The following is a 22,579-nucleotide window of genomic DNA, read 5'->3' as shown; positions in this document are numbered from 1 at the left end:
TTTTTTTAAACTGCATTTTTGCTTGCACAAGATTGGATGATATAAATCAGCATAGCTTCCCCTCAGATCTAGAGCAATTACACTTCAAAGTGCACTTGTAGTGCACAGTATATTTTCCTTTAGTAAATCAATTCCAAGTAAAAGGCTAAGTTCACCTTAAATGTACATTTTTTTGCATGTAAAAAAAATATATATTAATTTATAAAAAAAATTCTTTTGAGCCTGCAGAGTATTACACCCATGATTAACAGACCACAGGTGCAATATCCTGCAGACTCTCAGGATAGCTGTCTGTCCCAATACCAGGCAGTTACTTGAAAGCAGAAAGATCAATGAACTACGAGAGCATTCATGTAGTTAATTGAGAACTACAAGCTGCCATCCGAAGTGGATGATGGCACTTGTATTATACTCATTCACAGTAAACTGTGAATGAATGACAAAGCCATGTGGGCCGAACCCTGCATTGGGGGGTATGTAGCTGCAGTCCTACCCCACCACTGGTCAACATTTGGGGCTCCTACGAACTATGGTTCCGGAGATACGGGGCTCCTTGCGCAGCTTGTCAGGTGCTGCAAACAGAGCGGCCACCCTCTGTTTACAACAGACTGAGAGGGTGAGCTCACAGTGCCTCTCCTCAATTCTTGTCAGAGGCAATGAGCTAAATGGACAGCTTGGAGTCTTGGACCAATGGTAAAGTACCATTGGCCCAAGCTGTCCATTGGCACGCCTCTCTCTGCAGTGTCGTAGAAGGGGACATGTATCTAAAAGACACATGCTCCCTTCCAGCCCTCCTAACTACAAGGAAAAAACATAGGTTTATGGGTATAAGATTTACCCACAATCCCACGTTTTTCTCACACAGTTAAGAGGGAGAATGAGAATCTGCTGCTGTTGAAAAGGTACTGTTTTATTAAAGCTAAATTATATATTTATATGCTATAACATAATAATTTATTATTTATCTAGCTACTGTGAAATTACTGGTTGGAAGTTATAATTTCAAACTTCAGTAATTTGTCTGTTGAGCCACCTCTTTGAGTACAGATGTTGAAAATATAGTAAATTGCCTTAAAAACAATATATAATAATCATTTGTATAGTGCTAACTTATGGTAATTAATTTTTTTTTTTTTTAGCAGACACCCTAGAGAATAAAATGGTGGTCATTGCAACTTTTTATGTCACACAGTATTTGCACAGCAATTTTTCAAACCTGTTTTTATTTTTATTTTTTTTAAAGAAATTGTTTTATGAATTATTAATTATGAAAAAAACAGTAAATTTAGCCCGATTTTTTTGTATAGTGTGAAGGATGATGTTACGCCAAGTAAATAGATACATAACATGTCATGCTTTAAAATTAAAATTTAAAAATGCACACTCGTGGAATGGCACCCAACTTCAGTACATAAAAATCTCCATAGGCGATGCTGTAAATTTTTTTACAGATTACATGTTTAGCATTACAGAGGAGGTCTAATGCTAGAATTATTGCTCTCGCTCTAACGATCACGGCGTATGCTACCTGTGTGTATCTGGCTCCGATACTAGCCAGTGCCTCACCAGCCACGTCCCTGCTTTGCAGCGTGTTGCAATGTAGACCTAAAAATCCAGTAAGTTAAAAAAAAATTCTAACATTTAGGCCTCATTCATACCATGGTGCAGATACATCTGTTTTCTGCATGCGTTCTGCAAGGGCACAAAAAAAACAATTGTTCTCTATGTGCCCTGTTCACACCAAAACACTGGTATCACATGCAGATTTTTTCTGCATGGAAAAAAACTGACATGACATTAACATTGGTGTGAATAGGGCACATAACTGAAACACATGAAAACTAATGAGAGCTTGCATGTAAACTGATGTCAGTTTTACCATCAGTTCCCATCAGTTTTCATACACGTATGGCGTGAATAAGCCCTTAAATTAACTTCTGGTGCAAAATGTTAAATCTGGAATCTTGTAAAGTATTCTACTCTTGTGGCTGTCAACCTGTTAGTCAAGGAAACAGGCCCTGTATGTAATTTGGGAGTAGACAGATTATTAGCTTTGACCTTTATTTTATTAGTTTCTGTTGGGAGCTATTTTAATGACCCCAAGCAAATAACTGACAGAGGTTATAAAAGTTAAAACACTAGACTGTTAAAGCCCAAGTAAACTTTCAGTTTAAACCAGCTACATACATTCCAGGTATAACAAAACTAAAAGTGTACAAAGTCTTACAAAAGATTTTTTTTAGAAAGCAGCCACATCGTGTGTACGGACCACCTAATGGCCGTAACACACGATCTGAAAACCGGACAAAAAATACCGCTTTCGACACGATCGTACGATAATTGGATCGTTAGTACTGAGCTTTTGAGAGTCGATCACAACAGTTCATCCAATATTTCTCGAAAGGACAAGCCTTAAAATTTTTCTCGTTTGATAGCAGATCGTACGATTTTCATTTAATCAGTACAATTGTCATCCGAAAACACAATGGAAATACACTACAATACAAGACATCACTTCTGAATTTGTATTCTGTAGTACGAGTATTTTTGTAACTTTAGTAAACTCTCCATTTTTTGATATGCGACTAGCATGCAAAAAGAAACGGACAATCTGTCATCCGATTTTCATGTGTATGGACCATTAGTGGTAAAGCTTGTCACCTGCCAACATGCTGCAGAGAGGGGTCCCGGCTCTATGTGTGGAAACAGCAGTATCTCTGTCGAGGTCTGCCAAGTCAGAGCTACAACTTCCCACTCATCAGCTGAACTTTACTTATGGCAAACCTACAGGCCTTACTCAGAACAGGCTAGTTGGACCTTTGCAGAGAAAACACTGCTTCCTCAGACAGAGTAAGGTTCTTTCTCTTCAGCATTCTGATAAAGGTCATGCTTTTCTACTTTTTCTAACGAAAACAAACGGTATTTAGTTTATTTAAACTGAAATCTCAAAGGGCTTTAATCTTCAGCACTTCTGTCTGTTGCCACATGCAGGGGAACATCTCACCTTTTACTGCACAACATATGACCTTAAAAAACATTCAACGCTGACAGCGGAAAAGGTTGAGTAGGTATGAAATCCCACATGTAAGGGAACCTAAAAAATGCTTTAAATAACATACACCCTTGGAAAACATTTACGTCACTACCTTTTTTGGGGAATTTTTCATTAACCAAGCCTAATGATGTGTGAATAGAAAAGCAAAGGTCTACGTTAGATGACATACCACATGAACTATTACAATAAGCCACCATGAAAACCAGCTAAATCAAAGGCATGACAAATGATGCGACATACATATTATAAGGCTGGTCACTCTCCTATACGCATTCACAGTAATCAGAAGGAGCTAATGATGTTTCAATAGTCCTCAGCATAGCCTGGTAGAAGGTTACATTTAAATATTCACTAAGCAGTGGGTAGATTTTAAAGACATCATCTATGCATTACTTTCACTGGTTCGTTCATAGTATATCCATACCATAACGGTATCTTAATTAATGAAGGGTTGACATTACGGTGTCACTGAATAGTTTCATCCAAGGATCTAGAGAACATGCCAACATGTATTCCTTATTCTTATTTCACTAGCATATACTTCTGTTACACAAACATGCCTACGTAATACACTGCAGGATGGTACAGAGTAGAAAGGAATAGCTTGAAGGTCAGTCACTTGTCTAACATGTACCTCCTACCCCCATTCTCAAGGACTTATGCTGTATATAACACACATGGCTGCACAAAGAATAGCCAAGGGCTTGGCTGTTTTGCCCAAATCATGATTAAACATTGGCATTTCATTTGAAGCTAAATGTGCCAGGCGAATTCAGAATTTTCAGTTCTCTTTTTCTTTTCTGTTTATGCCCAGTAAAAATACAAGGATCTTAATAACTCACAGTATGTCCAAGTAGATAATTATCTTTTTTTACATCTGCTTTTTTTTTTTTTTTTTTTTTTTTACTTATCAGTTTGATTAAACAACTCAGTGGAGCATAGGATGATAGAGCTGCCCAGATAGTGGAATCGGAGTGGGTGGCATTTTTTATGTGCCCTGTACTATATCCAAATCCACATATATTTAAACCTTTTACTGTAAACTCTTTTACCAAGATGTGACACTGAAATGTTCTGAAACACAATGGTAAACAAACTATGATCCTGAATTCAGAAGGCACAAGAGAGTTGTATGGATCTTCGATACCGCCAACTGTGTTCAGCAGCGGATTTTGTAATTATTTATAAAGCTTTGAGGAAAAATTGCCTGTGGGTGAAAATAAAGAATATTAAAGAGAATGTGTGGTAGTTTTTATTTAATTGTTTTTATTATGGCCAGGGCTAAAAGAAATTGTACATCAGGCACATCTCATTTACTGCATATTAAAATATTACTTTCAGCCAGCAAGTGGAGCTCCAGTCTCCATATTCAATGTTTGGCTGTGTATCATAGTTACATCGGTTGAGAAAATAGACACATCCATTCAGTTCAAGCAATAGAAAAACGAATAATAATAAACAGAAAAATAAATAAACAGAACAAATAGATAGAAAACTTCCAAATACCTAAAACTATACCCACGGCTGATCCAGATGAAGGCAAAAAAAAAGCCTGTATAAAGCAAGGTCTAATTTGCACTAGCAGGGGAAAAATAAATTACTTTCAGGTCCCACAGATGAAAACTGGCTATTCCCTGTATCCTTATCAGCTTTGTTGAAACACTCCTGCCATTTACAAAATTCAGGACATTAAGCTGGAATTTACACATACAAGTATATGAGTCAGAGCAATGGATTGCCCACCTTTGCCCTCTTTCCTCTACACAATGTCTGAAGTTTCTTTCAGCATCAGAAAGCCTGATATCATGTCTGAAAGTAGATAATACCACGGTGTTCTCTTTTTAGGATACCCATGGTGCTCTGGGGATTCTTTGTCTTTTAATAAATGTTTATTTGTAAAACAAAAATTGTACTGTACAGATAATTTAAAAATGTTAAATAAAATTGACCATTATTTAAATGTGAGTACCTTTTTTTTTTACTATGCTGTAACAATAAAATTTTAAAAAATACTACACTATCGAGCATCCCTCTTGCCCTGTTTATTAGGTCCACCCACCCCAGCGATTGTAAAAGAGAGACCACACAATCGCTCTAAGTGAACCTAAAGGGACATCATATGACCAGATACCAGTGAGACCGTTTTGGGGACGCCCTCCCTGGGAACATGCAAGGGTCCTATAATAAAGCTTTTTTACGCTGTAACCTTACAGCAGTAAGGTAAGGGGACACCCATCCACTTAACTAACAGAGAAAAGAAAAAATCACCCATGACCAATATTGCTAGGAGCTGAGTTTGCACATCTTTTGTATTGTTTGCACGGACATTATCAGTATTGCAATTATTGTGAAGTCTGCACATTGTTTGCAGTGTTTGCACGGACATTATCAGTATCATAACTACTGGCCCCTGCACCTTATATGTGTTACTCTGGATCACTATAATTCTGCACTTTATATGTCTTGTAGAGGTTTACACGGACATTTTGTTGAGCTGTTTTTGAATTTTTTATGGATTGTTTTTTATAATTTACTACAATTAGATATTTTGCACTAATATTCATCTATATTTGATATTAATTTATTTGAGCATTTACGCACTAGAAGGAGTTTTTCCATACAGATAGATTGTTGTTTTTGATCTTGCAACACTCCATTCACGTTATTTAATTTACATAATCTTTGATTTTGCCTGGTATAAAATAGCCTCAATTTCTCACCTATACATTCCCTCTCCCTCAACCCCACCACCTCTTCTTTCCCTCCCCCCCCCCGTCCTCATATAGCACAGCACTATTCTATTCAATTATGTTTAAGTGTACCTTTCATGAAAATGGAATGTGTGCTTAGATCAGTGTTTCTCAACTCCAGTCCTCAAGGCAAACCTACAGGTCATGTTTTCAGGATTTCCCTTCAGATGGAATGGCTGTGGTAATTACTAAGGCAGGGAAAACTAATCAAATCACCTGTGCAAAATAGTGGAAATCCTGAAAACATGACCTGTTGGTGCGCCTTGGGGACTGGAGTTGAGAAACACTGGCTTAGATGACAGCCCCGCATTCTCTTTTTTTTAAGAAAAGGTATAAAAACAGTTGCCAAAAATAAAGCATTTAAAAAAAGTTTAGGTCTGCTTCTGAAGCTTCCTGCAGGATTGCTGGTAATGCTACGGTGCTTCACTACTGCATGTGGGGTTAGCTAGTTGCTCAATATCTCACCAGATCTTGTTGCACTGTCACAAGGCATCATAGGACTTCTGCTGAGTCAGGAAATGAGTAATAATGTAATGTATAAGCACTACCCCACAGGAAGTTCAGGAAGGTGCACAGGAAACAGGACATTGAGAAGAAAGTAAGTCTTTACCAAGTGTTTAGGAGGAAATTGTTTATTACACAATACTAAGCAAATTAATACTGATGTCCTTGTGTAAGAAAAAAAAAAGGCTTTAGCATTACTTGAATTTAATAAATTTCCCTGACTTTTACCAACTGTTTTTTCCTTCTCGGACTGGTGGCTATATTTAATTAAAAAGCACAATAATGCGTCAAGTACTTACAACAAATAAGCATAAATCACACAAACCCTCTGCCAAAAAATAGTTTTATTATGTGTATTGGGACTCAAGAGAAAAGATTGTCTTCCTGAAATACCTGACACTTATCCTGCCAACCACATGGTTTCACTCAGCCTGCCACAATTGCTATAGCTAACATAAGTAAAAAGAAAAAAAAAAACTAGTGGATGTAAAGCAGCCCATAGATTATGCGATTTTCTTTCCTTCCACCAAAGGCAGAAGGAAAGAAAATTGCTCGATTCCCACCATCAACATAGTCAGTTCCCCCATTCCTATTTTGTTCTGACAGCGGGGAGCCTTCCTGACCAGCAGAACACGTTTACTAACGGCTATAGCCACCAGTAGTAATTACATGTGAAAAATCTTCTAGGCTGGTTGTTCCCATGTTGGTCGACTTGAGTTCAGCCAGCATGGCCATAAATGGATTGAATCTTGGCCAGTCCCTGCTGAACCAGCCAAGGTTCAATCCATCTATAGCAGCTTAAGATCCTTCTATAATTGTCACAGTTAGAAAGTCAATTGCAGAGATTATACCACAGAGCACCTAGAAGACAATGGTTGATTCAGTGCATCATCCATATTGATCTGATACTAAAATTTTATTTAAAGTAAACCAGACTATTGAAGCATTTGCATATTCTTAACAAATAGTGAATGAGTGTTATAACAAACCACCACTTCTGTAGCTGCAGGCACTGTGAAACAATTCAACCACAAATGTTATGGCAGAGCCACCAGCATTCTTGTCTAGGCCAGCTCAGCTCAACATTCTTATTCTCCCAACAGTGATTTAATAGACATCCAGTTTTCTGATCGCAAATGTAATGATTGAGCAGGTACATTGGGAGAAGAAGCAGGGGGCTGAGCAGGCAATAAAAAATCAGTGTTTCTGCTGTGAACTTCGGAGATTTATTACTTAGACCCCTTTCACACTGGAGCATTTTTCAGGAGCTTTTGGACTAAAAATAGCGCCAGTAAAGCACCTGAAAAATTCCTCTTCTGCAGCCCCAGTATGGGAGCCCAAGTGCTTTCACACTGGGACGGTGCACTTGCAGGATATTAGAAAAAGTCCTGCAAGCAGCATCTTTCGGGCGATGGAAGAGCGGTCTATAAGTTCATCAAAAGGTGGGACTTTAATGGACCAGAAATGCTCAAGAAGTAGGGAGTTTTGTAAAATGACAAATTTATTACAACATATCAACAAAATTAATATAATTGACACACATGGTAATGGGGACAAACATGGAAAACAAACAAAACAAAAAGAAGGAAAGCCCAGATCAACTGTTGGAAAGACAGAAGAAATCCAATGCGTTTCAACAATTGAGGTAGAGGTCTTCTTCAGGGTAATTGACTGACACTTTCCAGATCAATACATACAATCTATAATATCAAGTGATAGGTATGGTTATCATCATCACCTTTTTGGACGATACCACTGAGCGTCCATTTTTCGGTGTAATCATTTATGCCCTATCTTATAACCTATTTACTATTTGTCTACCTATTTTCCTTTCTGTTTTTTACATATACCTAGGTTCCTGTTGGGTCTTCCCTTGATGCTGCTCAGGCCCCTTTTTGGGAGGCAGGGTCAGATGAATGGGAGAATTTCTGATGTGGACACGGCTTAGTTTCCCTTTTGCTTTGGCTATGTGGCGCTGTATTGGCATTCTAGTTTCCTTTTATCTGTTGAGCTATGAATTTTTTTCAGATTGACACATGACACATGAGGTCAGTATGGATATTTGCATGCACATTTAGTTTTTTTCTTTTTTGTTATAACCTTTATGATGCTACATTATGAATTTTGATTTGTGTTTGTAATTATGTATTGATTGATATTATAGATTGTATGTATTGATCTGGAAAGTGTCAACTCAATAACCCTGAAGAAGACCTCTACCTCATTCATCGAAACGCGTTGGTTTCTTCTGTCTTTCCGACAGTTGATCTGGGCTTCCCTTCTTTTTGTTTTGTTTGTTTTTCATGTTTGTCCTCATTATTATCATGTGTGTCAATTATATTAAGTTTCTTGATGCATTTCTGGTCCATTAAAGACCCACCTTTTGAGGAACTTTACATGTTGTATTAGGGATGTGGACCTGAACAAGCTCTTTTCCATTTAGTTGGCAATTAACCCCCTTAAGAGCACTCCTCCACCACTTCTGCCTATTGAAATGAGTGGGCACCACTGTCGAATCACCCGCAAAGCGCTTCGGCAGCAGCAATACACGGGCGATTTAACCTTTTATTCGGCTGTTAGCAGGGGTTAAAGGTGCCAAATAGCGCCGCTAAAACTATGGTAAATCGGCGCTAAAACTAGCAGTGTTTTACAGTCAACGCCCCAGTGTGAAAGCAACCTTAAAGTGGTCGTAAACTTCTTTTTTGGACTTGTACCCACAGGTAAGCCTAGTAAGGGTTATCTGTAGTGAATATCTCCTAAACTTGCGATGTTTAGGAGGTTTTCACACAGTATGCAGCTGGTAACATCACTGGGGCATGTACTCTGAGGCTTGGTCCACACCTATGCATTTTTTAGTTTTGCAGAAACACACTATAGTCCATTTAACATTGTTTCCTATGGATGTAGTCCACATCTGTGCATTTTATGGAAAGGGCCAGGAATTTTTTCTGGTTTTTGGTTCTATAGACTTCAATAGATGAAAAATGTGTATTAAAAAATGCAAAATGCACCTTGAATAGTTAAACTGCAACCTGGCCTTAAGGGACGTGCCATTCCTTCAGAGCTGTGTGCAGTGCTCATGACTCCCGCATGCATTCATGGGAATGATGGCATCAGCCAATCACACGACCGGAGCATGCGAATCTGGAAGAAAGCCCAGGGAACATGGAAGCCCTGAGGGTGATGACTGCAGGGCTTTGTTCTAAGGTAAGTATTTCATAATGTGCTAGTATGCAATGCATTCTAGCATGTTATGCCTTTACCTAGCACGTGTTTTTTTTTTTTTTTTTTTTTTTAACATGCCTAAGTTTACTACCACTTTTTTAGTGCCTGCATCTACACAGGTCAATAAAAGCTTGTTTTAAAGTGCACTTACTGCTTATTAAAGTGGTAGTAAAGTCTTGGTGATAAATTCAAAAAATGGGTCCCCTGCACTGCATACTAGTACATTATTACAGACTAACCTACAACTGTAGGTTGTGTTGCACTGTGCACAGTGTTGCACTGTCACAGCTTTCTCTGGTCCCTGGTGCTTCCTCCACCTTCACCCTGTCTTCAGTCCAGGTTTCGTAGCACCAGCCGTTTAAATGGATGGGCAGAGGGAACATCATTCCCGCATAAAGAGAAGGTTGCAAATGTGGTCTGAGCTACGCATGTGTGTCTCATATCACATTACACGCTGACAGGCAGCCAGGGAGGATATTTGTGGCAGAAGAGACCCCTAGGGTCTCTTCTGTTATAGAAACCCTGCCTTTCAGTGTATTTTGTAATTCTTGACTTTACTACGACCTTAAGAATACACTAATGTTTGAATATCAATAGCCTGGTCGCAGGTTCCCTTTAAGGTTGAATTTGTTTTTTAAAGCGGCTCAAACTAGTTTTTTTAATCACACACATTCACTGAATAAGGCATTTTGAGCCATAATAATAGTATCAGTTACATGATACAAATCCAGAGGTATTTGGTGCAAAACTTGCAGTGCAAAAAGTGGCAGTGCAAATGCATATATTCCCATATCTCATACAAGAGCATTTTACTGTTTTGCTCCACCATCAAGGTGCCAACTTTAAAAAATTGCACATAAATTCAAATTTTTTATTCAACATTTTTAAGCTAGTCAGGCACTCAAAGATTAGATAACAGAGTCTAAAATGTGACTTCAAATAAAGTGAAATGTTCCTATCTTCGGTAGAGAGCAGACAACAGGCTACTAAAGGGAAGCAGTAGTAATGGGTTGGCCTTAAATTCTACTAGACCAAGAAACAGTTGCTCCCTCTTTACTGTCAAACTCAAGTATTGTTGGCCACATTCAGCTCCTCCAGGCCTTGTCATATGGCCCTGGCACCCAGTTTTGCGGCCAGTCCTGACACGTGTCATGATGTCTTTATGAGGACAGTTAATGATTTGGGATAGAAGACCTAGCACCTTTAAGGAAGACGTGAGTCTAGTCTCTCTAGTCTAGTAAAGCAAGGCAGGGAAGTGTGTACATGTTTGACAGTTTAATTTCTTGACAAGTCTGAGCTCCACAATGGTTGCATGTCACTCACACACCAGTCTGATACTCTGATCTAGGTCTGATCTAAGTGAACCATTTCTGACAGATGTGCAGTGAATGGAAAATTTCCTTTTCCATATAGGAAATAATACAACCCTTATGCTGGGTGTAAATGATGTTATCTACTAGCAACTGCAACCATTTTCAACCTGCTTCGGATTGTAAAAACAATTGAATGTATTGATGCAACCTATTACCATCCCTGGCACATACATAGAATCATGTAAACTCTGGGTTTTAGGTTGCCTTGTTGTATTAGGGTTAATTTACTAAAGGAGTAGAGGATGTTCACTTTGCAACGTGTACGTTCTCTCAACTTATAGTGACACTTAAAGATATCCTTATTCTCCAAAAATATACCATATACATATACTACTACTTAATGGCCCTGTAATCTATTTTTCATGTAATTGTTTCTTACGGTGTTTTCTGCCTCCTTGTAACGTCCTCCAGGAGCCTTCAAACCTCTTTTTTTTTTATCACTTCCATTTGTTTGGAATGAGCAGTATGTGTTAGTTGTGCTCATGTGTGCTGTTTTATGCATACTACAAATCCCACAGTTCATAGTCCCTACTTAAAGTGGCTGTAAAGATTAAGGCTTACCTGTAGGTCCAAGAAATATCTCCTAAACATATACGGTTTAGGAGATATTTGCCGAAAGACAGGCACCAGGCACTGAGCGCGCCGCTGTCAACGGCGATATGCCGCGAGTGGCAGCTCCCGTGCGCATGCGCGGGAGTGACGTCATCGCGGCTTCGGCGAATGACAGCGGCGGAGCAGCGAGACCCACCGAGAAGATGGATGCTGCGGACTACAGGGGACAGCAGTGACATCACTGGCTCCTGTGTCAGGTAAGTGACACATAATGGACTACTATGTGATGCACAGTAGTCCATTATGCTTTACCTTTGCAGGGAATCAAAGAGGAAGTAAACTCATCAGTGTTTACTTCCTCTTTATCGTCAGTAATGAGCAAGAGAGGGTGGCTACACTACTACATACAGTGGCACCATGGAGAACGAACATAGCCACCCTCTAACATTGAATCGGATCACAACGGCAAAAAAAAAAGAGGAATTTGATTTGGAGGAGGCTGAGAGAAAAAGAAGGCACTTTTTAGTTAAAAATATATACTTGAATAGATTTTTTCAAAACAAAGTTTAGTGTCACTTTAAGGGGAAGCTGTGTTGACTTTACGTAATCAGTCATGTGCAAGAAAAAAAAATATTTAAAAAAAATAGATTTTTCCTTGAACATGATTCAAGGGTTGTCCTGAACACAGCTTCGGTGAACATGCTTCATTCCTTTAGTAAATTAATAATTAATGCTTATTGTATCATTGCCGTTTTCTTTCCAAAATAAAAAAAGAATAGTAGTGTGTACGAGGCTTTAAGCCAGGTACACACGGGCCAAATGTTGAGAGAAAACAGCCAGTTTAAAAATAAAAACGTCAGACATTCGGTCCTTGTCTATGCCGGTCTGTCAGAAAAGCATGCTGGAAATCCAGCATCCGACTGACTTCCGATCAATGCTCTCCGCCAATGGCGATGAGCGCTGATCAGAGTATTCTGGTGGGGGGACCGTTCCCCTGTTAGAACACAATAATTTAGCAGGGGAAATTGCTGTACTAACATTGCATTGTTAGTACAGTGGCTCCAACCCAAGCTGTCAGTTTATTTTATATTCAGCCTGCTGGGTTGAATGTAAAAAGACTAGTAGTGTTACAAGGATTTAAGTCGACCTGTGTGTATGTCAGTCTGTCAGACGAGCATGCTGGGAAACCAGAATTTGACCAACTCCTGATCAGCACTCTCAGCCAATTGCAGAGAGTGCTGATCAGAGTGTTTGGGTGGGGGGGCTGGGTGGGGGGGGCTGCCCCCTGTCAGAACGCAACAGCTAAGCAGAGAAGATCGCAGGAACTAACCTTGCATGTTTATTAAATCAGTTTCGACCAGAGCTGAGTATTTTTCCATTCAACCTACGGGGTTGAACGAAAACACCTAACAGTGTGTACAAGGCTTTAACGTTTATGAGAAAATTCCCTCCTGCTGAGCTATTGGGTTCTCCCGGCAGGGGGAGGCATCCTGTATGGGAGAAAAATAAGGTGAATAGTGCTAGCTGCTATAGCTGCTGGAAACAATCGCATGTAAAATCCAACAGGTTGGTTGTACCCAAGTTCATCAATTGTTGGGTACAATCAGCCTGCCCATACATAGTTTAAATCTCAGCCAGTTCAGCATGGACTCAAACTATGGTTGGCTTAAAGCTGACCAAAAATGGTTTGAATTTTTGTTCACCCAGAAAAAACGAATTAAGCGGATGGAGGAACCCCCTCCCCAGGACACTGCATTCCGCCAACTATACCAACTGCTCCAGAACACCCTGATCAATGGCTGCAGCTTATTTGATCAAAAATTTCTAACATGTCCCTTCTACAGAAGTTTATCAAGTGGTCAACCACTGTTGAGCGGGTGCAATCCACCCACTGATCGAAATTCGTTTGGTCCGATTTTGATCAGTGCAAGACCAATTTCATTCATAATCAACTTGACAGCCACAATAGCCAGACAACTAGCATTGTCCTACAAAGAGTCAAAATGTTTCCATCAACAGAATTTTCATCCATTGTCTAGGACAGTGTTTGTCAACCTTTTTTCAGTCAATGCACCCTTTATAATTTAGCATAATCTCGAAGGCACCCCATCCTAAACTTTTAAAAATGAAATCAATAGTTTTACATTAGAGGTGATTAATTCTTCCAACGCAAACACCTTTGCACACTGGTACTGACTAGTATTCCAATGTTTCTCTTCTCCCTCAGTTCCTCTCCTTCAGTCTGCGGTCACACCAAGTACGATTTATAGTAGTGCGACTTAAAGCCACGACTTCAACCACTACTTCAGTACTGAGATTTGTAATAATTTGATATGACTTCAGTGCTATGACATAAAACAATCAGCGCACACAAATTCAGAGTAATATAATGAAAATGCAAGCTGCACACTTGAAGGTTAATCACAACACCTCAAATAAATGTAAGAAATGAAATAAGTGCAGTGCTACTTCAGTGAGAGGGGCTGTCCATGTCACAGGGAGAAACTTTGATTTTATATACAAAAGTTTAACTAGCAAACGGTTAAGCAAACGGTTAATCTTTCAGGCTCTTAGTAGTGCTGATATAGTCACAGGAACGATTTGCAGCATGGTTTACATTATAGTTTATAGCAGTGAAATCATGCTGAAGTCCTCAAAAAGCAATACATGTACTACTTCTCAAATTGCACTACTTAAAATCGTATCTATTAGGACATTTTCATAGAAACACATTAGATACTACTTTAGGTACTATTTGTAAATCGCATGTCATGCCTGAAGTCGTACTGGTGTGACCAAGGGCTCGCTCAGCTAATGTGACCCTGGTGCTGATGGATAGGGGCAAGGGTGGGGCAAACAAGCACACTGTGCAGGTACCCAACCTCCTCCTTATCAACCGATGATGTCATTGGTTCTTAGGACACTGGTGACTAGGAGGTTGTAATGGTGCACAATGAAAACCTGTGGCTTTATGAAACTAATAGGCAGGCTTGATCCACTTGCTGGCTTGTATACAATTTTTGGGTAGTTTCTAGAAATTTTGCCAAGGTGGCTCTAGCCTGAAGGCACCCTGGTTGAAAAAAAAAAGCTGGTCTAGGGTGCTTCCAAACCATTGAAACTATCCTAGGAGACATACATGTGTTCTAATGGGGATGTGAACTACTGATAGATGTATAAAGAAAAAAAGGAAGTGTATGACCAGAAACATACAGAGTATAGCAATAGAAGAGCCCCAAACTGTAGCTTTGAGCAGAGAAGTGGCAGTTGTGCTGTGTTGGTTTTGAGCAGGCTGTGACTTTTAGCGACACTCTACAGGTAGTTCCCCAGGCAGGTTGTTTAGTAAGTAGCACTCACCCTGGCGGCTCTGGAAGAGTAGGGATCCTCAAATAAAGCCCACATCCGAGGTCTTAGCCTTCTCCACCGGCTGACCTTACCATCAGAACCCACCACGTCCTCTATGCCCAGCCTCTTGCCCAGGTCCTCGTCATCCTCATCTATTGGCGGCGGCTCTCCGGTGATCAGGTCCGGGGTCTCAAAGATGTCCAAGGCTTCCTCGGCATCTCGGTGCTGGCGGTAGGTCATCCAGCAACAGGGTTCCACATCGGTCTCATCGATCCCCCAGAAGGCCAGCTCCTCCTCGAACAGGGGTCCGCACACATCGGCCGGGCAGTGCAGCTTCCCCGTGCGGTAATAATTGAGGACATAGGCGAAGACCCCGGGGTGCCGGTCAAAGAAGAACTCATTGCCCCGGCTGGTGCTCTGGAAGGGTCCCGGGACTGGCTGCTGCTCCAGCCCGGGGTCGCTGTGCGATTCGCATGCCAGGAGTGCCAGGCGGGTCCCGGGCACGGTCTTCAGCGTACTCCGGTACGTCTCGTGTCTGGTGCCCCCCACGTTCAGGATGATCCTCTCGTTCTCATCGATCTTCCCCATCTCTCTGGATGCGACATGACTCGCATGGGTGGCAGGTGAAAGCAACCCGGCCCCTGGAGTTACACAAAGGAAGAGGGAGGAAAGGCAAAAGTCAGCCACAGTCACCGATTCACCTACACATCGACCGATCACATCGCACCACAAACTTCTCAACTTCTCCCAGCTGTCAATCTGAACCCCGCCCACTCCGCACCACCTGTCAATATGACACCCCGCCCACTCCGCACCACCTGTCAATCGGCACCCCGCCCACTCTGCGCCACCTGTCACTCCGCGCCCCGCCCACTCCTCACCAACTGTCACATGAAGTGAAGGTGATCGATCAGTCACCTTCTCTTGTCCCTGTTAGACTCCTCCCACCTGTCACTCGGTGCCACGCCCACTTTCCCTACCTGTCACTCCTCACCACCAGTCACATGAAATGAAGGTGATCAGTCACCTTCTCTTGTCCCATACATGCTTCCATTGTGTCATACATGCTTCTAAAAAATCATCTCTTTTTTTTACCATCATACAGTCTATAGTTGACAACCCATTTAACTGATAAGTCACACACACTGGAAGTGGATTTTGATCCTCCATACCCCTGGGTCCACCATATCATCTTACTATCTCATCAAATGAAATCTGATCATATCCATGAACAAAATATCTTAATCAATGCAAAATGATCAATAATATTCTGTCCTGGCCAATTGACTTTAATCAAATCTGATCAAAACTGAGTCTAAATCAATTGGAAAGGAAGGTATGGCTATTCAATTGTTTGCAATTTGATCATTACACATCGATTAGGTATGAAAATAGAAGCATATGAGATTAGGCTGGTCATACTCTATCTGCAACATGTTGCAATCTGACCGTACAATCAGCTTTAGATTTACCAAAGCTATGCAATATGAGGACCTCCCTAAACTATTCAATCAGGCAGGCCCTGCACTACCTACTTAACAGTAGGTCTAGATCAGATACATAGTGTATGGTCAGCCCAAGCTGGCCATATGTGACGCAATCTGATTAATCTCCTTTAGCTCTACCATCAACTATGTAATGCAAGGGTCTGCCTAAATTGATGCTATGAATGTATCAGTGAGGTTTGTCTTTATATTACATGATTTTGGGAAATCTTTAAAAGATTGCATGAAGATTGTACAATCAAATTGTATAGCATATGGTCAGTAGTAGTAAAACTGAGCATACCCTATACAAACTAATTGTACAATCCCCCTTTACATCCACCATCAACTATGTAGTTTGAGGGCCCACCTGACCGATACAATGAATTGATCAGCAAGGTTTCTCCTTAAATTACAAGGGTCTCCAAATTTCCTAACCGAAGGGCCAGTTTACCATCCTTCAGATTTCAGGGGGGGTGGTCAGACTGTGGCCAGTGGGAGTAGAAAATGTCCTGGTGTTGGTAACAATGTCCAATTGTTGGTGTCAGTGGGAGGAATAGTGCCTCATTTTGGTGTCAGTGGCAGGAATAGTGCCTCATTTTGGTGTCAGCGAGAGGAATAGTGCCTCATTTTGGTGTCAGCGAGAGGAATAGTGCCTCATTTTGGTGTCAGCGAGAGGAATAGTGCCTCATTTTGGTGTCAGTGGCAGGAATAGTGCCTCATTTTGGTGTCAGTGGCAGGAATAGTGCCTCATTTTGGTGTCAGCGGGAGGAATAGGGCCTCATTTTGGTGTCAGTGGCAGGAATAGTGCCTCATTTTGGTGTCAGCGGGAGGAATAGTGCCTCATTTTGGTGTCAGTGGCAGGAATAGTGCCTCATTTTGGTGTCAGCGGGAGGAATAGTGCCTCATTTTGGTGTCAGTGGCAGGAATAGTGCCTCATTTTGGTGTCAGCGGGAGGAATAGTGCCTCATTTTGGTGTCAGTGGGAGGAATAGTGCTTCATTTTGGTGTCAGCAGTGCCTCATTTTGGTGTCAGTGGGAGGAATAGTGCCTCATTTTAGTGTCAGTGGCAGGAATAGTGCCTCATTTTGGTGTCGGTGGCAGGAATAGTGCCTCATTTTGGTGTCAGTGGGTGGAATAGTGCCTCATTTTGGTGTCAGTGGGAGGAATAGTGTCCCACCGTTGGTTTTAGTGGGGAGAATATTTCCCCATTGTTGGTGTGAGAGGACTAGTGCAACATTGTTGGTGTGAGAGGAATAGTGCCCCATCGCCACTGGTACCGGTAGAAGGAATAGAGATTTCGGGAGGGTGGCCAGACTGTGGTCAGTGGGAGTAGAAAATTTCCTGGTGTTGGTAACAACGTCCAATCATTGGTGTCAGTGGGAGGAACAGTGCCCCATCATTGGTGTCAGTGGGAGGAACAGTGCCCCATCATTGGTGTCAGTGGGAGGTACAGTGCCCCATCATTGGTGTTAGTGGGAGGAACAGTGCCCCATCGTTGGTGTCAGTGGGAGGAATAGTGCCCCAAGGACCAGAGAAAGACAAATAAAGAGCTGCATCTGGCTCCCGGGCCACAGTTTGGAGATCACGGTTATATTACATCATTTTGGTAAATCTAAAGATTGTATGAACATTGTACAAATTGTACAGCCTATGGTCAGCAGTAAAGATGGTCATATCGTATGCAATCTAATTGTACAATTCCCTTTAGATCTATCATCAACTATATAGTGCAAGGGCCCCAATGAATGAATCAATAAGGGTTGTCCTTATATTACATGATTGTGAAAAATCTAAAGACAATCGTATGAAGATTGTACAATCAAATCACATAGCATATGTTCAGCTGTAAAGCTGGTCATACCCTATCTATATACAACCTACCTGTACAATCCCCTTTAGATCTACCATCTACTATACAGTGCAAGGGCCTGCCTGATTTGCTACAATGAATGGATCAATAAGGTTTGTCCTTCTAGCATGTCATTTTGCAAATCAAAAGAAGATTGTGCAGAGGTTGCACACACAGATTGCATAGTGAATCTTAAAGCTGGTCACACACTATACAATCAGTTTGTACAGAGGTTGCAAAAGCAGACTGCATAGTGAATGTTAAAGCTGGCCACACACTATACAATTAGATTGCACAGATTTTGCACAAGCAGATTGCGCAGTGCATAGTGAATGTTACAGCTGGTCACACACTATACAATCAGATTGTACAATCTCCATAGATTGGGGTGAGTCCTTGCGCTCTGATCAGATTGTATGGTGTATGGTGAGTCCCGATTTGGAGCTAGGGATGAGGCTGATAATGGCACCCAGGAGAAATCCCAGAAGCCATAGTGGCCATTCATTCATACATGTCATCCACATAGCCCATAGCGCTCGGCATACCTCAAAGAGAGAGAGAAGAAAGTGTGCGGATGGTGTGCCCGGCGCTCCTCACCTCCCTGGACACACCATAGATGATGAGCGATGTCGAGGTGTAAAGTCCTGCTCTTTGATGAATGGTGATCTTTATCTCCAACTCCGAGGAGAAGCCAGTCCTAGTCCTCTCTATAGAGCATCCTCTCCCTCGCATGGAACTATGTCAGACTCACAACAGGCGGTAGCCATTAAACACTGAGAAGACAAACAAAGCCTGGTGGGGGTGACCCTGTGATCAGTGTGCCATCCTCGGTAGGCAGGCAGAGGCAGGGAAGGGTGGTGGTGGCATGAAGGTGCTGAGGATGGTGATGACGAGGAGGAGGTCTCCTTGGAGGAGAAGACAGCTGGAGGAGAGGAGCTGTCCTTTCAGCACCACCGCACAAACTCATAACACAGTCTGCACACACCCTCCGCTGGTAACATCCTTCGCCCCCTCATCAAACACTCATCCGCTCTATTTTAGAATCCACACATGCTTTTATGGTGTCTTGTCTGCTCTACCATCTCCTTCAGACTTTCATGTCAGACACTGGCAAACCGTCACCTAGTTACAGGTGACATCCGTGCCCAGACTCTCAGCAGCTTTCTGTGTTCAGGATACCTAGCAACCTGAGGATCGTCATGATAATGGGCTATTTATTGCTCATGGTGGCCATATACACCATGTATGGTTGGCAACCCATCCTATGGATGGGACACACACAAGGGAATGCATTTCCATTGATATTTGAAAGATGTGATCATAAGTTATTGATCACGTTACCATGCATTCTCATAATCAAAGCATCTCAGATGCAACGCGATCGATCAAATCAGCTTGATCAAAGCGAGTCTAAAATGATCGAAAATGAAAGTTATGCATGTTTGATTGTTTGACAAATCAGTTGTTTGATAGGATCCTGCATTGATCAGAAAATGAAATTGAAGAAAGGGTGTATGGCAGTGTTGCCAACCTACCAGATTGAAATTTACTAACATAGTTACATAGTTACATAGTAAGGTTGAATAAAGACACCAGTCCATCCAGTTCAACCTGAGTGAGTGTCCACAATTGTCCCCATCCCTGTACATTGCACACTCACATCAGTCCCTACCCTCAAGGAGCCCACAATCCAAGGTCCCCATTGATATACTAGGGCCAATTTCTGGACAGAAGCCAATTAACCTACCTGCATGTCTTTGGATTGTGGGAGGAAACCGGAGTACCTGGAGGAAACCCACGCAGGCACAGGGAGAACATGCAAACTCCAGGCAGGTAGTGTCCTGGTTGGGATTTGAACCAGCGACCCTTTTTACTGCTAGGTGAGAGTGCTAACCACTACACACGACACCCAAAATTTACTGGCACGGTCAAGTTTTTACTGGCATGTCCAAAAGTTACAAAATGACAGTTTTAAGTGCATATTTCAGTATTTAGGCTACAAACAAGTACAATATGCAATTAGCAAAGCGATTTAAGGTAGATATTAAGGCAAAAACATATTTCTTATTTTATTTTCGATATAGTAATTAAGTAGCTCAGGAACAGGAATTGACAGGGCAAGAAATTAGAATGGACAGCACACACACATGAAATTGACTCTCACAGTGACACTGACAGCAGTGTGCAGCAGCACAGATAACGACGGCACCTCACCAACATGACACATCCCCTCCTGATTCATAATGACCCTCTCCCTCCATGCCAGGTGGTCCTCTTAGTCCACTCCCGGCTTGCCTTCTTCCCGTTCCACAGACCTGCCCCAGAGGCTCCGGCTGCTCCGTTTCCTTGCACCATGACTTCACGTGACACACTGCCGACACAATCCAAACACACTGTACAGGCACTGGCTTGGTCTTGCCCAAGCGTCACAGTCATATTTTTTTACTGGCAACCTTTTTCTTTCACTGGTATTTACTGGCAGGAGAAAAGTGCCCATTTTTTACTGGCTGCCAGTAAAAATGCTGGCGGTTGGCAACAATGGTGTATGGCCACCACAGAGCTTGTTGTTAACCTTATTAAGCACATATTTGCCTGTAACATACTATATGTATGGAATATGAAGGTTAAATATATGGTGCAATAAGTGTTGTGGGAACAGGAGTAGTAAAGGTTGTAGTTGAAAGAGAGTCCCTCAAGCTTGGGACCAGTAGGGCTTCTCTAGTCATTCTAATGTCCTCCACCATCATCACAAACACGCAAGTCTGAGGAGCAAGGTGAACTCCAAGTATTATCTTATAGTGGTCATAAAGCCTTTTAGTGGGCCCTGAGGACAGGGTTGATGACCACTGCCATAGACTGCAGATGTAAGTCTCCATTCATACTTGTGCAACTTGTCATGCAACTTTGGACATTAAAGTTGCATGACAAGATTTTCCCCCATGTTTTCCAATGATAACCCTTCATATATGTGCAACCTAAAGTTGCAGCGACTTCAAAGCAGTTCATGCACTACTTTTTTCTGACTTTCATGCAACTTGAAGGTCATAGACTTCAATGTTAACCCTCAAAAGTTCCATGAAAATTGTACCTGAATGTTATACAATGTGACAGTAGTGCAACAGTTGTCCATTATCACTGGTCAAAGCCAAAGTCATATCCAAGTTGCCTCCATCTAAAGTTCCATTAAAGTTGCACTCCAAAGTTGGCGCAACTTTGGAGTTGTACAAGTGCAAATGGAGCCTTAGCCTTCAAAGGTCACATGAAAGTCGCACCTGAATGTAATACATGTGACAGTTGTGCAACAGTTGTCCATTATCTTTGGTCAAACCAAAGTTGCATCAAAGTCACACCCATCCAATGTTGCACCAAAGCTGCGCCAAAGTTGCACTTCAAAGTCACACTACTTTGGTACAAGTGTGAATGGAGCCAGCAGAAAAATAGAAAAGTGACTTGACATCAGATGTTGAATGATGAGGCACAACTGGGTAGAATCTGAAACAGGACTAGTAAGGCTCTATTCACACTTGTGCGACTTGTCATGCAATTTTGGACACCAAAGTTGCATGACAAGTCATTCGCCATGTTTTCCAATGACAACCATTCATATATGTGTGACCTAAAGTTACAGCAACTTTAAAGTAATTCATGCACTAAATTGATCTGGTTTTTAATGAAACTTGAAGGCCATAGACTTAAATAAGTTGCATGAATGTCATAGCTGAATGTTATACAATGCAACGGTTGTCCATTATCACTGGTCAAAGCCAGAGTCGTATCCAAGTTGCACCCATCCAAAGTTGTGTAAAAGTTGCACAATCAAACTTTAGACAACATGCAGAGGAAAGGCCTCATTCAAGCCATTACATACACTTATGTCCTGTACACACGGTCGGAAATTCCAACGGAAAAGGTCAGATCGGATTATATTGTCGGAAAATCCAATCATGTGTGGGCTCTATCTGACTTTTTCCATCAGAAATTCCGACGGAAAAAATTTGAGAGCAGGATCTCAAATTTTCCGACAAAAAAATCCGATCAGACTTTTTCCGATCGTTTGTAGAGAATTCCGATTGGACAAAGTGCTATGCATGCTCAGATCAAATTACAAGACCAAAGCTATTGGCTACTAGCCATAATGCAGTCCCGTCGGAACAAATGAACGTCATCACATTCCGAGCGATCGGATTTTCCGTCAACTTTGTCCGACCGTGTGTATGCAACACCAGTTTTGGACAAAATCAGTCTGGAAAAATCTGACGGATTTTGTGGTTGGAATGTCCGACCGTGTGTACAGGGAATAAGGCTGGCCATACACTGTACAGTATAATTCAGATTGTACAATTGTTGCAGAATTTACTTTAGATCTTCCAAAAATATGTAATATGTGGACAGACCTAAACAATCCATTCATTTAGTATCAAATCAGGCAGGCTCTTGCACTAC

The 22,579-nt window shown here is 41.5% G+C and overlaps 1 protein-coding gene across 7 annotated transcripts in view; it reads right to left on the bottom strand.

The window, feature by feature from the left end:
- KCNC2 (potassium voltage-gated channel subfamily C member 2) overlaps positions 1–19,305 on the bottom strand; it is a 343,622-nt gene extending 324,317 nt beyond the window's left edge. For 6 of the 7 annotated variants that reach the window (XR_013271151.1, XM_077474273.1, XM_077474275.1 and 3 more), the window contains exons 1-2: positions 18,682–19,305; positions 14,814–15,442 (exon numbers count right to left, since the gene is read on the bottom strand). Coding sequence is in view for 6 of the 7 variants with exons in the window: in XM_077474273.1 (XP_077330399.1) it covers positions 14,814–15,389 (576 nt within the window). In the remaining variant the exon portion in view is untranslated. The remainder of the gene's footprint in view (positions 1–14,813; positions 15,443–18,681) is intronic. The other variant, XM_077474274.1, reaches the window with a different exon arrangement.
- Positions 19,306–22,579: the final 3,274 nt, after the last annotated feature.

This window comes from Lithobates pipiens, unplaced genomic scaffold (genome assembly GCF_037356315.1).
Source record: "Lithobates pipiens isolate NorthernLeopardFrog02 unplaced genomic scaffold, aLitPip1_a1.2 Scaffold_8, whole genome shotgun sequence".
Lineage (NCBI taxonomy): Eukaryota > Metazoa > Chordata > Amphibia > Anura > Ranidae > Lithobates > Lithobates pipiens.
The sequence above is the reverse complement of the archived record's forward strand: the minus strand, read 5'-3'. Positions and strand labels throughout refer to the sequence as shown.